Source organism: Rhamphochromis longiceps, linkage group LG9 (genome assembly GCF_057381845.1).
Source record: "Rhamphochromis longiceps isolate RC_006_pf linkage group LG9, R_longiceps_female_GT1.1, whole genome shotgun sequence".
Taxonomy (NCBI): Eukaryota; Metazoa; Chordata; class Actinopteri; order Cichliformes; family Cichlidae; genus Rhamphochromis; species Rhamphochromis longiceps.
This window is the reverse complement of record NC_140565.1, coordinates 37,079,853-37,097,311: the sequence shown is the minus strand read 5'-3', so window position 1 is coordinate 37,097,311 and position 17,459 is coordinate 37,079,853. Positions and strand designations below refer to the sequence as shown.

The 17,459-nt window shown below is 41.0% G+C and overlaps 1 protein-coding gene and 1 long non-coding RNA gene across 2 annotated transcripts in view; one reads left to right on the top strand and one right to left on the bottom strand.

Moving 5' to 3' along the window:
• Positions 1 to 1,106: 1,106 nt before the first annotated feature.
• On the top strand, positions 1,107 to 9,552 carry LOC146662835 (uncharacterized). The gene is made up of 3 exons (XR_014913172.1): positions 1,107 to 2,536; positions 2,567 to 6,013; positions 6,118 to 9,552. It is a non-coding gene; the product is annotated as an uncharacterized LOC146662835 (long non-coding RNA).
• A 2,950-nt stretch (positions 9,553 to 12,502) lies between these two features.
• LOC146662834 (NACHT, LRR and PYD domains-containing protein 3-like) overlaps positions 12,503 to 17,459 on the bottom strand; it is a 41,620-nt gene continuing 36,663 nt past the window's right edge. Inside the window, exons 9-11 of the mRNA XM_085417620.1 lie at positions 16,342 to 16,518; positions 14,916 to 15,089; positions 12,503 to 14,414 (exon numbers count right to left, since the gene is read on the bottom strand). Of these exons, the coding sequence (XP_085273746.1) occupies positions 14,402 to 14,414; positions 14,916 to 15,089; positions 16,342 to 16,518 (364 nt within the window). The 3' untranslated portion in view covers positions 12,503 to 14,401. The remainder of the gene's footprint in view (positions 14,415 to 14,915; positions 15,090 to 16,341; positions 16,519 to 17,459) is intronic.

Below are 17,459 nucleotides of genomic sequence, written 5' to 3'. Positions count from 1 at the left end.
CTCTGTGCCAAAAAGTGCTGACAGGAAACTGCATGCTTTTGCAGAAGCGTGCTTTTGCAGCTAGAAAGTGAAACCAACTAGGCTTTGATCGAAACTTAAAGTGTGGTATGACGTAGAGAGCAAGTATATAAATAACTAGGCTTTCGTTTGTGCTTCAGTGCTGGGGTTGTGTGTTTTGTCTTAAGGTCTACATATCTGGATATGTAAAATAAAGATCATTTTTTAAAGTAAAAGGACCACTTTTGAGCCGTGTCTTTCTTGGCCCTAAAGAATCCAAAAGAACCTAATTTAATATGGGTGCTCCACTGTCCTGCTCTCCTTGTGTGTGTACGCTACACAATTCAGCAGTAGCCTAACTCCACTTGAAATAACGCGCGAAGTCAGGATGTAGCGTCCAACTCCTTTTAATTAGTAAGTATTTCACAGTAAGTTGTTAAGTTGTTGCACAGCAACAAGAATCACTGTAGTTGCCTTGGACAACTCGTCAGCTGTGAGAGGTTTACGGCACCAATGCCAACCATTACACCCGTTGGTTCCTTGGCTGCTTGCCTTAAAAGAACAAACCACATGGATGAGTGTTGCAACTCCTCTCCGTATAGACTTCCAGAAAGAGAATTTCGTGAATCTCTCACAACCCAGGGACTTGTCCTTTTGACTTGTAACACAGGTGGTAACTTGTGGTCGTATCTCAACATCTGCGTCTGGGTTGATAAGCTCAAAGGTCTCATGTTGCTCGCTGCTTGGCTGTGATTTGTATAGAAATGTTGGACCCGTGAACCAGTTGGTTGTGGTGAGCTGTGAGGCTTGAATGGACCTAGAAGCATGGTCAGCTGGATTATGCTCCGTAGGTACATACTGTGATATTATTCTGTTATCATATGTTACCTTATATATGTAATCAAAGTAGTTGAAGTATGATACTGCTGTAGATCATATTATACCCTTTAACATAGAGTGTGTGATCTGTATGTAGTTTAGTTCTCATTATACTTTTGAGTTAACAGAACATATTCACATATTAGTTCATTAGATAAAGGTGCATCACTCTGTATCCTTGATCTGCTGGGAATGTGTTACACTGTTTTCTTGACATGTTCTATTGTTGAATCATGAAGAGAAGGAGACTCTGTGTCTAAGACAGGGGAGATAGACAGACCACATTCCATACCCCCACCTTACAGAAAGCAGAGAAACAACTGCCGAGGTCATAACTTAGGCGCTGTAACAGAGAAAGAATGTGATGTTTTGGCTTTTACGACTAGATGGGGGCCGCTAGGAGCTATAAAAGGCTGTGTAACCCGTCACCATTTTGAGACTTGCTGTGACCCTCTTCAGGCATGTCTCCCCATCATGATGGTCCTTATGCTCTTAAGTGTTGAATTGTATGGAAATAAATGATTGTTGATTGAGCATTGATACACCGAGTATTGTCCTTCCTCCAGCCCAAAGATTCAAAGAATTGGGAGATTTCAACAACTTGGTGCAGTGTGACCCGGATACTTGGTGTGCTGAGGAGGTGTAGATTTGGCCTTTGGTGAGATCGTGGGGCAAGGTGAACAGAAGGCCGGCCTAAAACAGAAAGGTAAGCACAGCCTGTTGTATTATAAATACCAAATGTGCATATTGGGCTTTCCAAATTAATCTGTTCACTGAGTTACACGTATTTTCACAGTAAATTTGTCGGTGTCTGGTTTTTGGCGCAAGATACTAACAACATAAGTTGAGGCTGAATTCCAGTGTGTTAAATAAACTTCTTCTACCGAGATACTAATAACATACTACGTTGGACTAGTTGCAGTAAACTGCTTCTACCGAGATACTAATAACATACTACATTGGACTAGTTGCAGTAAACTGCTTCTACCGAGATACTAATAACATACTACGTTGGACTAGTTGCAGCCACTTTACCTTCCACATTTAATTTTGTCTAATACTGGCTTCTGTAGCAATAATACATTAGAATTTCTTCTGAAGACGCGGCCATTAGTTCAGTACATTGAAGTCGAGGTTTGAAGTTTGTTTATGGTGTCGGTTACGTCCTGGCTCTTGCCGGCTATGAAATAGAAGTTGATTTAAGGAAAAGCAGATGCTGGCTCACGGTGCAGTTGAACGCTGGCAACGCGAGAGCGAAACACGTCCGTAGGTTTGGTTTATGATACGGCCGTGTTCCGGTGGTGCGGCCGTGAAGTGCAGTAGTGGTTGGTGCTAGTTTTAGTACATTGGATAGAGGTTTGACGGTGGTTTGTGGCGTCAGTCGAGTTTTAAGGGCTGCGGTCATAAAACAAAGTAAAATTTTACTTGCCAAGAAGTACATAGAGCAAAACCTGGTTTATGATGTCAGGTATAACTTCGGGGATGCAAGCATCACTTTTATGATGCGACTTTGCCCCGTTGTGGTGGTCATAAGTGCAGAGAAAGGGGTATTTTGGTCTATGGTGCAGTGTGCTTTAAGAAGATCTAACAGTTGAGCTCAGAGGTTTCTGTGTAAAATTCCCGCTGAGGAAAAGTGTTGTGTGTGTGTGTGTGTGTGTGTGTGTGTGTGTGTGTGTGTGTGTGTGTGAAGGCGCGCTCTGAGTGAGTGTGTGCGAAGCTGCGAAGCGCGCTCTGGGTGCTGTCTTGTGTGTAAAGCGCGCTCTAGGTGTTGTTTTGAGTGTGAGTGAGGCGCGCTCTGAGTGTGTTTTTTGTGAGTGTGAAGCGTGAACACAGTGACAGTGACGGTTGATGTGTTTGAATAGGAGGACATTAGAGCAAAGACACATTTTAGGATCAAAGGTTGATGCCTAGTGTACCTGTGGAAACTAATTTTGTTCATGGTTTGGCAACCCCCCTGTCTGTAGACGTGCAGGCAGGTTAAGTGCCGAGGTGGCGACTTGGGAACTGAGGACTCCCGCTTAGCTACGGAAAAACACTGGAACGACCGTGTAACCACGGGTTCACATTTATTCCGGACTAGAACAAGACACATTTTGCGAACAAAGGTTGAGTCTAGATTAGTAAAGAAATATAAAAAAAGGTTGAATTCCTCGTTTCAGTGGTTTGAAATTTTTGTGTGCCTGTCCCCTGACGAGTGTGAAATTAAATAAAGAGGGAATTTGGAGCCACATAGAGATAGACGGGCATGCTCTTAAGTGTTGAATTGTATGGAAATAAATGATTGTTGATTGAGCATAAATACACCGAGTATTGTCCTTCCTCCAGCCCAAAGATTCAAAGAATTGGGAGATTTCAACAATACCTACACTGATTCGGTTGTGTGGACTGGTGGATTCTCTGAACCCTGTTGTGGACGTACACATAGAAACATTTGGACTGATTATGAATGTAGCCCAGCACCACTTTACTGTCACAGCAGAAGGTGATCGCATCAATTTGGATATCGATCTCTTGAACGATAAACTCAGCAATTTCTATGGCTAGCACTGTCGCACACAGCTCCAGTCTTGGTATGGTAATAATAATAATGGATTGGATATATATAGCGCTTTTCAAGTCATCCAAAGTGCTTTACAATGGCACTGTTCATTCACTCTCGCATTCACACACTGGTGGAGGAAAGCTACGGTTGTAGCCACAGCTGGGGCAGATTGACAGACACGAGGCTGCCATATTGCACCATCAGCCCCTCTGGCCAACACCAGTAGGCTTGTCCAAGAACACAACGACCAGGACAGAGAGCCTGGGGATCGAACCGGCGACCTTCCGGTTACAGATGCACTTCCCAACCCCCTGAGCCACGGTCGCCCAGGTTCAAACCCACATGAACCTGGTCATTTGCATCTGTTGTCTTGAGGTACGCCACCGCACCAATCACTTTGGTTGAAGCGTCTGAAAAGATGCATATCTCTCTACGACTGGCATTGGTTCCATCTAAGCTCAACTCTCTCAGCAACGACTTGCCTTGAACAGCCACAGGAGTGACGAAGCCGAGAGGGTCAAAAAGACTGTTTATGGTGGAGAGAATCCCACGTCATGTGAATGGCTTGTCACTGACTGACACTTGGAAGGTGAATGTGTCCCTTTTAACATCTCAACTCAATCCAAGGCTTCGCTGTGTGGGTACTGCGCTTCCATCCAAGTAAAGATCTTTAATGCCCTTAGCATGATCTCCTGCAGGGAAGGCTTTCAAGACGTCAACGCTGTTGGAGGTGATCTTGTGCAGTCTCAGGTTTGACTCAGAGAGAGATGCTTGGGTTCTCTGTAGCAGAGAAATTGCCTCCTCCTCTGTGGATGTGGGAACAAGACCATCGTCTACATAGAACTCGCATTCCACAAAATGTCTGGTGTCTGACCCGTACTGCTGTTCTCCTTCCTTTGCAGCTCTTCTGAGACAGTATATTGCCACAGCTGGAGAAGGTATGTTGCCGAATACATGAACCCTCATCCTGTATTCAACAATGTCTTTGCTGGGATCATTATCTCTATACCACAGAAAGCGTAAGTAGTCTTGGTGGTCTTCTCTCACGACAAAACAATGAAACATCTGTTCGATGTCAGCCATGATTGCTACTCACTCTCTCCTGAAACGAATAAGGACTTCCATTAGACTGTTATTCAAGTCTGGTCCGTTGAGTAGCACGTTGTTCAGCGAGATGCCATTGCATTGTGCGCTTGAGTCGTGCTTGCTCACGATTGTTGGGCAAAGGTGGTCTGGGGGGCCTGAAGGGAAGAGGAGCCACCCAACTATTTGACTCGTCCTGAAAAACCTCATCACCCATTATCTGCAGAAACTGTTCGTCCTCTATGGAGAAGGCCCGCTTGTCATCATCCGCTGTTCTTGCAAAGACTGTGTTGCCGAGTGAGTCATCGTCCATTGCAGTGCTACGGCAACTGTGTGAGAGTCCCTTGACTTGACTGGAGTTGACCATTTGCTTGAGATGGATGTGGCTCGTACAAGGTCTGAACAATGATGGTCTTCCGTCTTCCAGTATGTTCATTTTATAACAGTGGACAATGGGCTTATGAACCTTTCCCAAACACACATCACCTACTAAGACCCATCCAAGGTCAAGCCTTTGAGCGAAGGGTGCATCACCAGGACCGTTGATCTGCTGCCTCACCTTGTGAACCTGGAGAATTTCTCTTCCAAGCAAAAGCAGGATCTTGGCATCATTATCAAGAGGCAGGATTTTGCTAGCAAGGTTCTTGAGGTGCAGGTGATGGAGGGCAGCTTCAGGTGTCGGTATTGCATCACGATTTACTGGTAAGTCGTCACATTCGATCAGTGTTGGTAGCGCAAGGCTAACTTCACCATTTACTCCTTCGATCAAGGGCGATCGTGGCTCAAGAGTTGGGAGTTCGCCTTGTAATTGGAAGGTTGCCGGTTCGAGCCCCGGCTTGGACAGTCTCAGTCGTTGTGTCCTTGGGCAAGACACTTCACCCATTGCCTACTGGTGGTGGTCAGAGGGCCTGGTGGCGCCAGTGTCCGGCAGCCTCACCTCTGTCAGTGCACCCCAGGGTGGCTGTGGCTACAATGTAGCTTGCCATCACCAGTGTGTGAATGGGTGGATGACTGGATATGTAAAGCGCTTTGGGGTCCTTAGGAACTAGTAAAGCGCTATATAAATACAGGCCATTTACCATTTTACTGCTTCGATTTGATAGCCATTTGCGCTCCTGCCGGAGGTTGCGGCTAAGCCAGCACAAGTTTTCAGGATGTAGGGGTATGAGCCAACTTCGATTCCGAATAAGTTGAAGAACTCTGACCTGGCTAGAGACTTGTTGCTCTGGTCATCGAGCATACATTTTGATGGCTTGTTGTGGGAACTCTTCAGGGTAAACCTTAACAAGACATATCTTGGAACAACATTTTGACCTGGCGAAATCGCCACAAACTTCAGTGCACAGAGGGCTTGCAACTGGTTCTGGGATGGTGTCCTCTTTTTCCGGCTCCCCGCCGTCACCTGTTGGGGGACTTGAGGCCTTGGTGGACAGTTGTGGTGGACCAGGATGAAGAGCTGTGATGTGCTTGTCACTGTTGCACGATGGGTTTGATGCCACGGGCGGTATCCAGGTAAGCTAAGCCGGGCAAGTAGCCATCCTCTTTTGCTGAAAGTAATTCCATCAATAGATCTCCAGGATCCCTTAACCTGTAATTGTCCTTGTTTGTTGTTTTAGGAAAGCTGTCCAACTTCCTAAAGAGAGCACTTTCGATGACTTCTGGAGCACCGTAGCATTCATCGAGCCTGTCCCAGACCATTTTGAGTTGTCAATATGAACTGCTGTTAGGCGCTTGACATATGCAGAAGATTCCTTCCCAAGCCACTTTGAAAGTAAATCCAGCTGTTCACTTGCAGTAAGGTCCAAACCCTTAAGCTGTTTTCATCTTTCTGGGCTCTTTAATCATCTTGAAATTACAATGTCAGAAAAAGAAAAAGTGTTCTAAAAAATCTGGTTGGATTAAAATACATAAAAATCATGTTTAAACAACGAAACATTTTGATGGGTATAATTTCTGTGGAAACTGAATCCAGAAATGACTGTGTTGAGTCTGTTCCTTCCCATTCCCTACAAGGCCACCTGGGTTGGCTGGAAGACTGTTTCAGCTGAACTATGGACACGCAGTATACATATACTGATACTGATAAGCACTCACCGACACATCACCCTCCCTATCCAACGCCACCTCCAACGCTTACCTCCCCCATGATGTGGACATCGGGTCAGCTGGAGGCACAGTCGAAGATTACAGCAGTCCCAGATCAGATGTACACACTGGAACCCTTTCCCATGTTGCTTGTCTGTGTTTATTGTGTTATGGTGTGTTGATACCTGTGCATTCCTGTATTATCCTTTTGTGTTGCACATTTCGATGCTTTTTTCCTCGTTACCTGGCCTGACCTGTCTCCCCAATGTGATGTTTGTATTGTATTTACGGTCGGCAAGGTCTGTCATCTCGGTTTTGGGCAAAAGACCTGCAACTGACAAATAAAGGCTATCTCATCTCATATCTTAATGGTATTGGAGAAGGCAGATATCCATGCTCTGTATGACTCTGGATGATCGTCAAAGTGGGTTAAGCCAGTGCACACGAGCTCTTTTCGTGCCAGGTACTTCGCCATGTCCATCATTACTGAAGAGTCTGGAGGGTGTGTATGAGAAGTGTTGGGATACTAAGGAAAAGTTAGCTCTGGTTTAGGGTAGGGCCTATTGCTCTTTTTTTCTTGCAGGAGTTCCACACTGTTAACTTGGAGGTGACCATTTATGTCTGGCTGAGCTGATTGGGTAGAGGTGTGAGCAGTTTGGTATGCATGCGTTAGAATAGAATAGAATAGAATAGAATTCAACTTTATTGTCATTGCACATGTCACAGGTACAGGGCAACGAACTGCAGTTTGTATCCATCCAGAATTGCTTTAGCCATGATATAGATATATTACAATATATATTAGCAATAATATAGATATGTAAGTATATTACAGAAATGGGTTTATTATGGTATGTAATATGTACACGGTATGAAGTATGTTATGAATATGCTATAACTATAAGTATGTACAGGCTGTAGTGAGTACAAGCTATGTACAGACTATGAACAGGATATAAATATGAAAAAAAACTATACAGAATATGAAATAAAGAACTATACAGAAATATGAGATACACAGCTATACAGAAATGGGAACTATGCAAGTTGTACAACAACCTTGGAACTTGGTTGTGGCTGGAAAGATGTGGGCCATGAGTCTTTCACGATATACTCATCTTTAATGATGTACTTAGCCGATGGTGGAGGGCTCTTCTTGATAGGATGCTCTGATATTGAGAGATTGACTGGTTCATTACGTTGGTTAAGCTGCATAGTTTGGTCTCTCATATAGTCGCTTACACGTTCATGTGTAGGCCTACTCTGCACCATAACTGGGAGACTTTTCCAACTAGGATGTGCTTCAACCTCTATCTCTGCTGCTGCTTCCAAAACTTCTGCTTGTGCAATTGTGGCTGCAGCTCCCTTTTCCAGATTTAAGGCTTTGAGATAAGCTTCTAATCTTGCTTTGTTGACTTTAATGCTGATCTCTCTCTGTGCGAAGGCAACACGTGCACGAGCAGCTTCTTCCTTGGCTCTCGCGTGTGCTGCTGCTGCACTGACATTTGATCTACTTGAATATCTGGAAACTGAACCAGTGCTTTTAACTGATGCTCTGTCTTGAGGAGGCTTTGGTTTGTTTTGTTTTTTTGTTTTTTTTTTTGTTTTTTTATTGATTAGCATTCAAATATCTCAGTAAAAACAGAACAAAGATCTACCACAAAGCAAGAAAGCATGAGACAAGGCTAATCAAAAGGTATTGGCTGAAGCATTTGCTTATTACGCCAACCCTTTTCACAAAATATCTTTTTGCATGCAGCTCGAAGCAAATAATAAAACAAAGCAAAAACCAACCAAACAAACAAACAAACAAGAAAAACAAAAAAAACTTTCCACCTTAGATAAGTAACTACATCAAAGCAAAAGAATCAAGAGGTTTTTTTTTGTTTTGGTTTTTTTTGCTCTTTTCATTCTTGATTTATATATTTTTCTAATACTCTATTTTTAAACATATTTTTAAACAAGGAAAATGAACTACACCTTTTTAAATCACTGTCATAACTATTCCACAGGTTAACTCCTCTAACAGAAACACATCTCTGCTTTATATTTGTCCTCATCTTGTTTTTTTTAAAGAAATCTGTTCCCCTTAAGTCATATTGACTCCCTCTGACTTTGAACAGCTTCTGAGTACTGGGGCAAAGCAAGTTATTTTGTGCTTTATACATTATCTGTGCCATTTTATATTCAACTAAATCATAAAATTTCAGGGTATTCAGATTAATAAACAAAATGTTAGTTGGTTCTATATAGTTTGATTGGTTTATAATTCTTATAGCTCTTTTTTTGTAACTTGAAAATAGGAAGAGTGTTCGTTTTATATGCATTACCCCATATCTCCAGACAGTAAGTCATATATGGAAGCAACAGAGAACAATAAAGTCTGTATAATGATTTTTTGTTCAGTACATGCTTTGTTTTATAGAGAATAGCAATGGTTTTTGACATTTTTGTTTTCACATGGTGTATATGAGACTTCCAACTCAGCTTATCATCAATTATCACTCCAAGAAATTTATTTTCGTACACTCTTTCAATTTCAATTCCATTAACCCTGATTTTAGATACATTTTTCATTTGTCTAGTGCCAAAAATAATCAATTTTGTTTTCTTTATATTTAATGATAACTTATTTACATCAAACCAGTTTTTTAATATATTTAACTCCTTTTCCGCTGTAGTCAGAAGCTGTCACGGTTCTGGGTCCGTTGGACCCAGTATTTTGAGTTTATTATGTTTTGGTTTATTTCTGCTTCATGGATTGTTTTCTTCTCGTAGTGATGATGATTATTATTTCTTGTTTCTGTTTATCCGTGCTTAAGGATTTGTTCTCAGTTATATCTCACGTTTAGTTTAGTTCAGATTCCATGTGTCATTCTGTCTGTCTCTCAGTGTAAAGTCTGCATGCTTGTTTAGTAATTCATGTTTCCTGTTTTATTGTGAAAGTCTTTGTCTTATGTTAGTGTGTGCAGCTTAGCTCCCCCGTCTCGTTAGCCCTGATCTCTCCCAGCTGTGTCTCCCTCCTGTTGCCGATTCCCCCGTTACTACCCTGTGTATATAAGCCCTGTGTTTTCCCATGCTCAGTGTCGCGTCGTACCCTCAGAATTATGCCTGTGTGTCCTTGGTCTCAGTGTTCCATCCTCACTCCATGTTTGTTTTTCTGCCAGCAATAAAGCTGAGGTTTTTTGAGTTTCAATTCTGTGTTCGAGTCCTGCATTTGGATCCTCATCTCTGCCTGCCCGCACACAGAGCCCTGACAGAAGCTGTTCTAGGTTTTTACCTGAGCAGTACAGAGTGGTATCATCAGCAAACAATACACATTTTAACAGTTTGGAAACATTACATATGTCATTTATATATAATATAAATAATTTAGGGCCCAGCACAGAGCCCTGAGGAACACCACAAGTTACCTTCAACTGCTTAGATTTTACATTATTGAATTCGACATATTGATATCTTTCATCCAGGTAACTTTTCATCCACTTGTATGCTATCCCTCTTATGCCATATCTCTCGAGTTTATTCATTAATATAGAATGATCAATTGTATCAAACGCCTTTTTTAAGTCTATAAAAACACCAACAGTATATTCCTTATTATCTATTGCATTAGATATCCCTTCAACAAGTTCCATCACTGCCATCAAAGTGGACCTTTTCACTCTAAAGCCATATTGGTTATCACTTAGGAGATTATGCTTCTCAATATATTTATCAAGTCTATTAACAAATAACTTTTCTAAAATTTTTGAGAACTGTGGGAGTAGTGACATTGGCCTATAATTGGTAAACTGACATCTCTCTCCGTTTTTATGGATTGGAATAACTTTTGCTATTTTCATTTGTGAGGGAAACACACCAGTTTGAAAGGACAGATTACAAATGTATGTGAAAGGTTGCACTATATATTCTATAATACTTTTAACTAATATCATGTCAATACCAAAACAGTCAGTGGACTTTTTATTTTTAAATGTCTTCACAATGTTAATTATTTCTCTATGAGTTGCAGCACCAATAAACATGGAGAACACATTCTGAGTAATATGTTTATTTAGGTCGTTATTATTTCTTGACTCTGGAATTTCTTTTGCTAAATTAAAGCCAACATTTACAAAGAAATCATTAAATTCATTTGCAATGTCTTTAGTTTTATCAAGCACAATATCTTTATCTTTTTTAAAATAATCTGGATAATTCTTATTTTTTGAGCCCTTTTTGATTATACTATTTAATATCCTCCATGTTTCTTGTGTGTTACTTCTACTTTGCTCCAATAATTTGTGGTAATATTCTTTCTTACTTGTTCTTATAATATTTATTAATCTATTTTTATATAACTTGTACTTTATTTCAGCATCTTTTGTCCTCTGTTTTATGAATCTCTTATATAGATTATTTTTCTTTTTACATGCATCTTCTACAGTGGGGCAAAAAAGTATTTAGTCAGCCACCGATTATGGAAGTTCCCCCACTTAAAATGATGACAGAGGTCAGTAATTTGCACCAGAGGTACACTTCAACTGTGAGAGACAGAATGTGAAAAAAAAATCCATGAATTCACATGGTAGGATTTGTAAAGAATTTATTCGTAAATTAGGGTGGAAAATAAGTATTTGGTCACCTCAAACAAGGAAAATCTCTGGCCCTCACAGACCTGTAACGTCTTCTGTAAGAAACTTTTCTGTCCCCCACTCGTTACCTGTATGAATGGCACCTGTTTGAACTCATCATCTGTATAAAAGACACCTGTCCACAGCCTCAAACAGTCAGACTCCAAACGCCGCCATGGCCAAGACCAAAGAGCTTTCGAAGGACACCAGGAAAAGTATTGTAGACCTGCACCAGACTGGGAAGAGTGAATCTACAATAGGCAAGCAGCTTGGTGTGAAAAAAATCAACTGTGGGAGCAATCATCAGAAAATGGAAGACATACAAGACCACTGATAATCTCCCTCGATCTAGGGCTCCACGCAAGATCTCATCCCGTGGGGTCAAAATGATCATGAGAACGGTGAGCAAAGATCCCAGAACCACACGGGGGGACCTGGTGAATGACCTGCAGAGAGCTGGGACCAAAGTAACAAAGGTCACCATCAGTAACACACTACAACGGCAGGGAATCAAATCCCGCAGTGCCAGACGTGTTCCGCTGCTGAAGCCAGTGCATGTCCAGGCCCGTCTGAAGTTTGCCAGAGAGCACATGGATGATACAGCAGAGGATTGGGAGAATGTCATGTGGTCAGATGAAACCAAAGTAGAACTTTCTGGTATAAACTCAACTCGTCGTGTTTGGAGGAAGAAGAATACTGAGTTGCATCCCAAGAACACCATACCTACTGTGAAGCATGGGGGTGGAAACATCATGCTATGGGGCTGTTTTTCTGCCAAGGGGACAGGACGACTGATCCGTGTTAAGGACAGAATGAATGGGGCCATGTATCGTGAGATTTTGAGCCAAAACCTCCTTCCATCAGTGAGAACTTTGAAGATGAAACGAGGCTGGGTCTTCCAACATGACAATGATCCAAAACACACCGCCCGGGCAACAAAGGAGTGGCTCCGTAAGAAGCATTTGAAAGTCCTGGAGTGGCCTAGCCAGTCTCCAGACCTCAACCCCATAGAAAATCTGTGGTCGGAGTTGAAAGTCCGTGTTGCTCGGCGACAGCCCCAAAACATCACTGCTCTCGAGAAGATCTGCATGGAGGAATGGGCCAAAAATACCAGCTACTGTGTGTGCAAACCTGGTAAAGACCTATAGTAAACGTTTGACCTCTGTTATTGCCAACAAAGGTTATGTTACAAAGTATTGAGTTGTATTTTTGTTATTGACCAAATACTTATTTTCCACCCTAATTTACAAATAAATTCTTTACAAATCCTACCATGTGGATTCATGGATTTTTTTTTTTCACATTCTGTCTCTCACAGTTGAAGTGTACCTCTGGTGCAAATTACTGACCTCTGTCATCATTTTAAGTGGGGGAACTTGCACAATCGGTGGCTGACTAAATACTTTTTTGCCCCATGTATCCCCTTTGTGATCCATGGCTTATTTGATCTGTGATGCTTTGTAGTGATCTTCATTAAAGGACAATGTTTTTCATATAGTGAAATTACTGTTGATAAGAATGCATCATATGCACTATTTGAATCTTCATTTGCAAAAACCTCATTCCAATTGTGTTCCTTTCAGTCCACCTGGAGGGCAGCAATGGCTCTTGTTGTTCTATGTCGTATCATATCAAATATTTGATTCTTTTGTTTAGTTTTAATCCCTTAGGTCTTGCACCTTCGGGGTGTTCTTCGTCCATGTTTGTTGACATAGCTTGCTGTCATAGAGTTGTTTTGCCAGCTGCTAACCGTCTTTTTACTGTCCTGCTCTCCTTGTGTGTGTACGCTACACAATTCAGCAGTAGCCTAACTCCACTTGAAATAACGCGCGAAGTCAGGATGTAGCGTCCAACTCCTTTTAATTAGTAAGTATTTCCTCATGGAGTGAAACTGAAATACAAATAACATAGCTAAAATTAACTTAGCATCATTAGCACGACAAAAATAGATTCCAATACACATCCATTAGCGTTAGCACACAACTACTAAAGTTTTCATCTACAGCAATTGTTTCCACAAAATATACATAAAATACAATCCTACAATTCAATACAAATTAAAACTTACAGACGGTGGTGTCGATGGCACAAACAAAAGGCAGATGTCGCTGGGTCAAATATCCCCACATGTGATCCGCTAGGAACTAAAAACATGGCTGACTTCCTGTCACTTCCCGAAACTGTTTTTCAAATTAAAACGAATTTCAAAATAAAATTAGCTCACTGCAAAGAGCGCCTATATTGCAATAAAATTAAGAGCGAAACATCCACACCAACTTTGCAGGAATAAAATATAAATAGTAAGACATCAGGAGCACATACAAAACAAGACAAAGGCACACACTGGAGAGCAAAGTGCTTGGAGGTAGTGCAAAGGACTTGGTGTGAGTGTGTCAGTGTCCTGAGTGATGAGGGTCACTCAGACCATGGCACAGATTGGTGAGGAGAGGTGAGTTTGTTAGCAGTCTGAATGGCCCAAAGGAAGAAGGGGCATCAGTGACCAACATATTTCCATCACTGTGACTGTGAAAACAATTTACCATTGATCAGTGTGCTTCCCGTTCCACTCTGTTATACTCTGCTAATCTGTCAGATGTGTCATTTTGTTAAACGTGAAGATAGCTGAGTGTCCTGCAGCAAACCAAATCTGCCTGTGGGTCCAATTAAAGGGACCTAAAGCTGTGTTAGTTAAAATTAAAATTCTGGGACACCAGCAGCTTTTTGGTGTAGACAGAAGTTTATTGTGAGAAAGAACAGAATAAAATTGAACATGTAAATACAAATAATGTTGATGGCACCTCTCCACTGACCATCTCCACATAAGATATCCGCAGCGCTTTCACTTCCCTATTGTACAGTTATAGATCAAAGGTTTAATCAGCTTATAACCAATGTCAACCTTCATTTATCTTTTCATCCTTATTTTTTGTTTTCATTACGATAACACAAGTTGAATCACACCATCATCCTATTACATTACAGTTAAAAGTTGGATTTCATGGTAATTAGTGCAACAGATTATTTTTTTTAACATTTTACATGACCTTTCCATCTAATTCTTTGTGCTTGTTGAGGTCTTCTATCTTCAAAAATCTGTGATCTTTCCCATTCACAGGATCTGTACACACAAGCTACTGCTTCTTCAGCCTCTCCATATCATCAGGACACAGGTCACTCTCTGTCAGCATACACAAGTTTATCAGAGCTTCCACCTGCAAATATACATAGACATTTGTGAACATGGGAAACGACTTAATTTTTTTCAGTGGAGGGGGGATATTTAGACATCAGCAGACAAAGTCAAACTAGCCTTCGCTTGACTGAAGGTATGACAGCTCGACCTCCACTTTAGACTCTTTTATTCAGATTGATCATTCTGGCTTCAATAGTCACTTTCCCCAAACCATCATCGACGTAATGCTACAAGACTGCTCAAATAAGTTCTACAGTTAATTAATGTTTCAATCTTAAATATGATTAAGCTATCTGTATCAATAGGTTATGCGCTACAAGCCTTTAAGGTGGCAGGAATTAAACATTACTTACAAATCTGTGACTTGATCCAGCTATCTACAAAGCTATACAAATATCTCACAATTACATGGGGAAAATCAGCCTCATAGGCTATAGGTTTACAGAAAATATTAAAAGAAAATACATACATTTAGTAATAAATGTAAAGCAACATGGGCACACTTAAACCATCCACTGACCTCAGAGTCTTCAGTCCACAATTTGGTTTCTCCACCAGATCACACAGCTGCCTCATGTCTGCATCTTTCAGTTTATTGTCAGTTAAGTCTAGCTCTTTTAGATGTGAGGGGTTGGATTTCAGAGCTGAGGCCAGAGCTGCACAACTGATTTCGGACAAACTGCAGCTATCCAGTCTGAAGAAAGAACATAAATTCATTAGACAAAGTTTCTAAATTAAATTACTCAGTGTTTCATATCTCTTCCGCACACAAGAAAGTTTAGAGAATATATATAAATTCAGAAAAAGAAAAATCCAAACAGCACATGCCAAAATTCTTTAAGAAATGCTTTGAAAAGTGTTGAAAGGTGTATCTCTATGTCTTTTGAGGCTATTGCTATTTTCCTATGAGATACATGTTTTTTACCTTAAATAACTTAAATGAATATCTTTTATTTTTTTTATTTTTTTTTAATTGGCCCAGCTTTGGCCCATGGGACCTCCCTGGGCTCAATCTGAAAGAGCAACATGGATCCACCCTCTTTTGGACCCACCAATCACAAGAGGAGCTATGGGGATCCTCTGCAGAATGAAGTAGGCAATGGTCAGGGGTGAAGTCCCTGGGGTTTTTAATCTAATCCAAAACTGGTTCTAGTGAAATCAATGTCACCTCTCTGCAATAGGTGTAGGCTGCTGGGGGATTCCCATGATTCACTGGGTGTCTCTTCTTCAATCACTATGTGTTAATAGACCTCTCTGCACTGAATCATATCTGTTATTAATCTCTGTCTCTCTTTCACAGCATGTCTTTAACCTGTCTTCCTTCTCTCTCCCCAACCGGTCACAGCAGATGGCCCCGCCCCTCCCTGAGCCTGATTCTGCCGGAGGTTTCTTCCTGTTAAAAGGGAGTTTTTCCTTCCGACTGTTGCCAAAGTGCTTGCTCACAGGACGTCATATGATTATTAGGTTTTTCTCTGTATCTATTATTGTAGGGTCTAGCTTACAATATAAAGCGCCTTGAGGTGACAGTAGTTGTGATTTGGCGCTGTCAAGAGGTGTTTCTCCATGCCACATTCCCTATCTATTTCATTTTGTTTATTCAGCCTTCTTTGTGTACATACAGTCTTTTGTTTGTTTTTTTTTCTATTGTTTTTCATTTCTTTCCTTTTGTTGTTTTGTTATGGCCTCTGTATCTTCCATGCACTGTTTAGGTTTGACCTTTGCTGTTTTTCTGTGATTCCTCATATTTAGATTTTTTTTTTTATATACACTGATGTTTGGTTTTTGCACATCTTTCAAGCAGCCAGAAACCATTATTTCTTTAGCTATTTTTGCATTCTGTCATCCGACCTTGCACCTCTAATATATAATCTAAGAGAATTATTATAACATGAGCTTTGTGTCACCACAGTCTTTATATCATAAGTTTAAAAAATGACTTGTCTGACCTCAGAATCTCCAGTCTACAGTGCCGACTCTCCAGAAAACCACAGAGCTGCTTCACTCCTGAATCCTGCAGGTCGTTGTTGTGACTCAGGTCCAGTTCTCTCAGATAGGAGGGGTTGGACTTCAGAGCTGAGCCCAAAGGAGTACAGCTAATCTCTGACAAACAGCAGCCCATCAATCTGAATTAAGGAAATTATATTGCAGAATGACAAAGACATTTAATATAGGACTAATATAGGACATCCAAAAGCATTTCCATTCATTTCATTTTCATTCTTTGTAATCCCTCTGTGTATCCCCAGGTTAGTTTGTTATCTAGGTTTAGGTTTCTGTTATTATGCTTCCCCCATGTCCCTTCTTGTGTTGTCAGTTTTGTCTCTGTTTTTCACTTTCTTTTTGTGTGTCGAGGTTGTGTCTCTGCAATCTGTACTTTCAGCCTTATTTTGTCAGTGTCTTGTGTTAAGTTTCTGTTTTATTGTTTTGTAGTACTGAGTTTAATTATACTTTTTCTGGCCTTGTTGTCTCTCTCTGGTTCCATGTTTAGTCAAAATCAGTGTCTGTTTCCCCTTTCCTTGTGTATATCATCTGTTTTCTGTTTTATTCTGATAGCCACTTGTCCTGCATGCATCATGATCATTTTTGCTTCCCCTGTTTCCTCTCCTGTTTATATTGTCTGTATCTCTAGCTGTGCATTGTCGTGATCTCCCTTATTTCGCCAGCTGTGTGTCCTGTTAGTGTCTAGTGTAGTTTCATTGCTAATATTTCTCAGTGTATGTTTACTTCAGTTCTTTGTATTTTAGTTGCCTGTGACTGTAGTAATAAAGCTGTTTCAAGAACTCAGGCGGTCAGCACTCTGTACAGGCCAGTCAAATTGTTCCACACCAAACTCACTTATCCATATCTTTATGTGTCTTCGTTTCTGCACTGGTGAGCAGTCATGTTGGAGCAGAAAGGGCCATCACCAAACTTTTCCCAAAAATTTGGGAGCATAACATTGTCATTGCTTCTTAATTCAGATCAAACTGAGGTTATTGTACTCGGCCCTGAAAATCTTAGAAATATGGTATCTAACCAGATTCTTACTCTGGATGGCATTACCTTGGCCTCCAGTAACACTGTG